The 5,328-nt window shown below is 35.5% G+C and overlaps 1 protein-coding gene and 1 long non-coding RNA gene across 3 annotated transcripts in view; both read left to right on the forward strand.

The window, feature by feature from the left end:
* The first annotated feature begins 756 nt into the window (after positions 1–756).
* On the forward strand, positions 757–1,613 carry LOC107669339 (uncharacterized). The gene is made up of 4 exons (XR_001631979.1): positions 757–796; positions 979–1,164; positions 1,281–1,369; positions 1,549–1,613. It is a non-coding gene; the product is annotated as an uncharacterized LOC107669339 (long non-coding RNA).
* Positions 1,614–2,207: 594 nt separating this feature from the next.
* LOC107669370 (syntaxin-5-like) overlaps positions 2,208–5,328 on the forward strand; it is a 9,347-nt gene continuing 6,226 nt past the window's right edge. For both annotated transcript variants that reach the window (XM_016461560.1, XM_016461562.1), the window contains exons 1-3: positions 2,208–2,284; positions 2,811–3,039; positions 3,186–3,256. In XM_016461560.1, coding sequence (XP_016317046.1) covers positions 2,830–3,039; positions 3,186–3,256 — 281 coding nt within the window. In that variant the 5' untranslated portion in view covers positions 2,208–2,284; positions 2,811–2,829. The remainder of the gene's footprint in view (positions 2,285–2,810; positions 3,040–3,185; positions 3,257–5,328) is intronic.

The raw sequence follows: 5,328 nt of genomic DNA on the forward strand, positions 1-5,328 counted from the left end.
TTAATTGTGATGATTTTGGCTCACATTTAACAAAAACCCACCAATTCACTATCTCAACAAATTAGAATATGGTGACATGCCAATCAGCTAATCAACTCAAAACACCTGCAAAGGTTTCCTGAGCCTTCGAAATGGTCTCTCAAATTGGTTCACTAGGCTACACAATCATGGGGAAGACTACTGATCTGACAGTTGTCCAGAAGACAATCATTGACACCCTTCACAAGGAGGGTAAGCCACAAACATTCATTGCCAAAGAAGCTGGCTGTTCACAGAGTGCTGTATCCAAGCATGTTAACAGAAAGTTGAGTGGAAGGAAAAAGTGTGGAAGAAAAAGATGCACAACCAACCGAGAGAACCGCAGCCTTATGAGGATTGCATAAATAGCATCTATCGCTAAGAAAATATGCTGCCCACCCGCCACCCCGCGTGCCTTGTGTCCACTTCAAATATTGCTCTTGAGAAATTTTATGTTTATTGTCCCCCCCTACTGTTAGACGAAATGTACGCCCCTGGACACAACTATTTTAATTTGTAGTACAAGTTTTCGGTCTGTCTCTCTGTTTTTATGGCCAATACACCCTATTAATACAAAAACAAAATGTTTATGTGCAGATTATGCCAAACCTTGTAGTGACTCCACGTGTTGGTAATTCTGAAACGGAATGCCTTAACACTAAAAAAACATTTGGAATTAATGAGTCACTAATAAATAAGCCTCGAAATGAACCAAACTGTTGTATCTTTAACCCACAGCATCCTCACAATCAAAATATCGGTCATAAGTCTGTTCAAGGTATACTCTCTCCCTCTCTTTCTCATTGGTCTGTTTATAAGTACTATTCATAGGAATCAAGTTGAATAGACCATAATTGTTTTCAACAATGTTTCTTAGAGAACTCAGATATTACGTGTCTTTGTTATATTGTGTTCTTCATTCGTTTTTTATTTTTTTTATTTATGTATATTTTTTTTTAGCATGAAGTTATATGTCAGCAGCCTTTGCAAACCACGTGAAACGTTAGTTCCAGTTGAGCATGAATTCCCTGAGGTGATGCACAGAGGTGATGCACAGAGGTGTTTTCCCCTCATGTGTTCCTCTGCAGCTGCTCTGATGAGGCTATGCTGTGTGTGAATGTGAGCACACACACCACTGTGATGCAGGTATGGCAATGTTATTGATTCAGTTCATCATCATATATGTTTTTCTTCTCTTTTTTATTATTATTTATTTAATTATTTTTTAAATGTTATTATTTTTTCCCACTACAAAATTACAGTTTAAGCAGCTTGCCATGAATGTGCATGGGCAGAATGTTGAAGAGATTATTGAGCTGCCGTTTGTTGAACACAGCCAGTGTCAATGCAGGTAATGCACAGGTTCATGACTTAACATTAAAAGCAATGATTGCTTTATAATTTCATAGAACCTTGGTAAAGCATATATCTATATCATTTACATTTAGATGTGGCAGAGTTGACTTCTGATGGTGTTTTAAGGATGATGATGATAATAATAATTATTATTATTCTCTTTCTTCTTAACAGGTTCAGAGACCAACTATGATGCTTATTGGAAACAGCTCGTCCATGCCACAGAAATTGTAATCGGCTTATTTAACTATTGTTTTATATTTACTTATATTTTATATAAGTTATTTAAATGAATTCGTATTACGAATAAAATTACTAATATATTAAATATCATAATAACAACATTACTTTTATATTTAATATTATGTAAAACATTTTGCTTTAAGAAAAACATTTGTGGTTCACTTAAGTACAATTATTTTTCTCTTTCGGTTACTTTCAAAACATTTTTTTCATTCAGTTGTTTTTAATGCAAATTCATCATACAAGACGAAATAAGAACAGACATTGCTTCTACTAAAAGTAAGCAATTGCATTAATTGATAAGATGAACCCTAACCGAAAAAGAAAAGAAGAAAGGACAAACGATGAAAGAATGTCAAACATGGTACATATTCTGGTGCCTATGTTTTGATTGCGTTAATAACAGATTTTAATTCAATCATGTGTTTGACTAATTTAACATGATAATTTAACTTTTACTTTGATGAAAAAAACTGATGTCAGTATCCATACATATCTTCAACTCACTGCATCAGCTTAAATTCAAACAGTTTCACAGCGCCACCTTGTGTTGACAATAATAAGAGATCTCCTTTAAAGAATACGTGGCAGTGATGTCAATATCTGTGTTAAGACCCGGATATTATTCACAACCTGCACACAGTTCAATCAGCAGAGAGGCGGAGTGGTGAGAAATGAATCTTTGTATCTTTCAGCTCTTATGTTGTCATCTCCCCTTCACAAATCACAAATCAACGCTGCTCGTTTATTCATGTATTCAGACGCGTGGGACGTTTTTCATTGTTTGACCGATGAAAGCATTATAATCATATATTCAGCTACACATTTAGCTTAGCAGCTAACAAGCGCTGGCTTTCATAAAAAGAGTATGAAAATGATTGCAAAATAATGAGATACGCAGATGACATACCGCCACACTAGCGCATTCTTTTGTTTTTAAAACAGTGACATTGCGCAGATGACCGCAATAGAGAAGCAGAAGTTTCTAGACGTGTTCTATTCAAAACAGCTGTGTCAATTAAATTGATCAGTGATAGTAAAGACATTTATAATGTTACAAAAGATTGTTATTTCAAGTAAAAGCTGTTTTTTGATCTTTCAATTCATCAAAGAATCCTGAAAAAAAAGTAAAATTGGAAGGGAGTTTTGCTTTTAACACACTTTAACATTGATTTCTATTTCCTTATCATAAGGTGATGAGTTGGTGCATCCATGAACGCACGTCGGCGACACGGTCCTAGAAGCAGCCAGGACGGGGTGTACACTGGGCCGTCTCAGACCCAGTCCCAGCTGGTCCAGCAGCTGGAAACCCCCCTGGCTGTCCCAGCACCCATAGCCCCTGTTGTAGACACATTCAGCATGTCCTGCCGAGACCGTACCAGTGAGTTTCAGTCTGTGTGCAAGTCCCTGCAGGGGAGACAGGTGCGATAACTACTGATGCATATTGTCAAGTAACCTGCAAGTGGTTAATAGGTTCAATAATATAGTCTCCCTTAGTGGAGTTTGTGTACATACTGGTAGCATGAGTTGGAAAAACACCACAATGTTTTTCTCTCGTTCTTTTCCAGAATGGAGCACAACCTGTCAGAGCTGTCAACAGTGCAGTCAGACAGCGGAGTGAATTCACGCTCTTGGCTAAGTGAGTTAAACTCTCAATCGCTAAAAGTTCAAGGGGGAAAGTATGTGAATGTTGGATTTACCTGGATTCTGATCAAGTCGCATCAATACACATGCATGGTCTGCTTAAATTAATAACACAGAGTATATGTGAGTATAATTTGTTTTAATTTAACACACTGTGTCAGTATTCCCAGTGCATGGTGGAAACAGTATGTAAACCCTTGAATTTAATAACAGGTTAACTCCTTTTGGGATAAGCCCAGCGTTTATTGCGCATCAGACACCATTCCTCTTAACAAAACTGTTTAGGTTGTACAATATTCTTGGGATCTTTGGTGTGGCTGCTCTTTTAAGGTCATGTAGAAGTGTCTCAGTTGGGTTAAAGGCAGCTTTCCATCTTCATGCAAGTCAGCAATTCTTAATCTTAGGTGCTATGAGAGCTCTTTTGTTCCAGGTGTGGTTCACATCAGGCATTGACTTTTGTGAATGAGTCAGTGACACATAAGAATGTCTATGAAAAAGAAAAGTAAACATCTTTTCTTTACAACTGTACTTTTTTTTTTCTTTTTATTGGTGCTTTTTAACAATTGAGATAGACATTAAATCAACATTTGCTTTGACATGTTAACAAAATCAAGATCAAAATCTCTAAATCAGTCACAAGTACAATTATGTATGCGCGTACCAGGATAAACAAAAATAATAAGAAAACGAAAAGAAAAGATAAATGTTAACAATAATAATAAATATGTATATCTGCACAGCAATAATTTAAACAATACTATGAATGAAAGTTTATTCACTCAAAAATTTTATAATAATATAACAAATGATTAATTCTTAAATAACATTGTTTTTACAGTGACAATGTTTTAAATGTATAGATCACTGATCAAAGTTTATTTAAAGAGTTAAATTTATTTATTTAAGAATTTATTTTTAAAAAATGAATCATTTTATTTAGCAAGGAAAGTGACAGTAAAGACATTTAAATGTCACTCTTGAACTTTTGATTCATAAAAAAAATCATGGGGAAAAAAAAGTATCACGGTTTCCACAAAAAAATATTAAGCAACACAACAGTTTTCAACATAATAAGAAATGTTTCTTGAGCAGCATTTCCATCACATAAATAAATTTAAAAATATATTAAAATAGAAAACTGATATTTTAAATTGTAATAATATTTCACAGTATTACTATTTTTACTGTATTTTTTTATCAAATAAATGCAGCTTTGTGAGCATAAGAGACTTCTTTCAAAAACATTAAAAACTTTTGAATGTTAGTGCTTTGGGCTTTTGTTTTTCAAGCATTAATGTGCATTATGATATTGTAGCGAATCAGCTCAAAGGGGGAATATGCATAATTAATCATAACTAGTTATAATTAATTATAAATATTTAGATCCGCTGTAAGTATTTACTTGACCTCTCAGGGTCAACTGTCTGTCAGTTCTAAGAACGTTAATTTCCTGGTTAAGGGAAATAACTTTCTTATTGTACAATACTACACAGAGCATGTAGCAGAAATCTGCATGATTAGGGACTGTGATTATGAGCAAACAGTGACCAACCTCAGGTGTGATACAAGTAAGACTTTATTAACTACATAAACACTTAAACTAGTCTAAATCTTCTCAGAATCTAACAGAACCACAGACTGGAGGCGGGTCACCGATGTGAGGCCTTTAAGGTCTGAGAAGATTCACGACTCTCAAGATGGGCTTGTCCAATGAGAAAGGCTGAAATTCCAATGGGAGTTTGGAAATACTGGGGAGTTTTATGACCTTTTGTGTGAAAGCATGGTAATTTGCATATGGAACTTGAATCAAAATTACTAAAGATTCTTTGCTGAAGTTGGTTGATGAAAAAGAACCAGTTTGAGTCAGATGATCTTGGTGAAGGGAAAGTCAAGGCCCGACGCCTGGCGCAGACTTGGGTGTCCTTAGAGGGGTGCTAGCTCACATCCTCATCTTCTCAGAATCTAACAGAACCACAGACTGGAGGCGGGTCACTGATGTGAGGCCTTTAAGGCCTGACAAGATTCACGCCTCTCAGGATGAGCTTGTCCAATGAGAAAGGCTGAAAT

This window comes from Sinocyclocheilus anshuiensis, unplaced genomic scaffold (assembly GCF_001515605.1).
Source record: "Sinocyclocheilus anshuiensis isolate Anshui unplaced genomic scaffold, SAMN03320099.WGS_v1.1 scaffold180, whole genome shotgun sequence".
Taxonomy (NCBI): Eukaryota; Metazoa; Chordata; class Actinopteri; order Cypriniformes; family Cyprinidae; genus Sinocyclocheilus; species Sinocyclocheilus anshuiensis.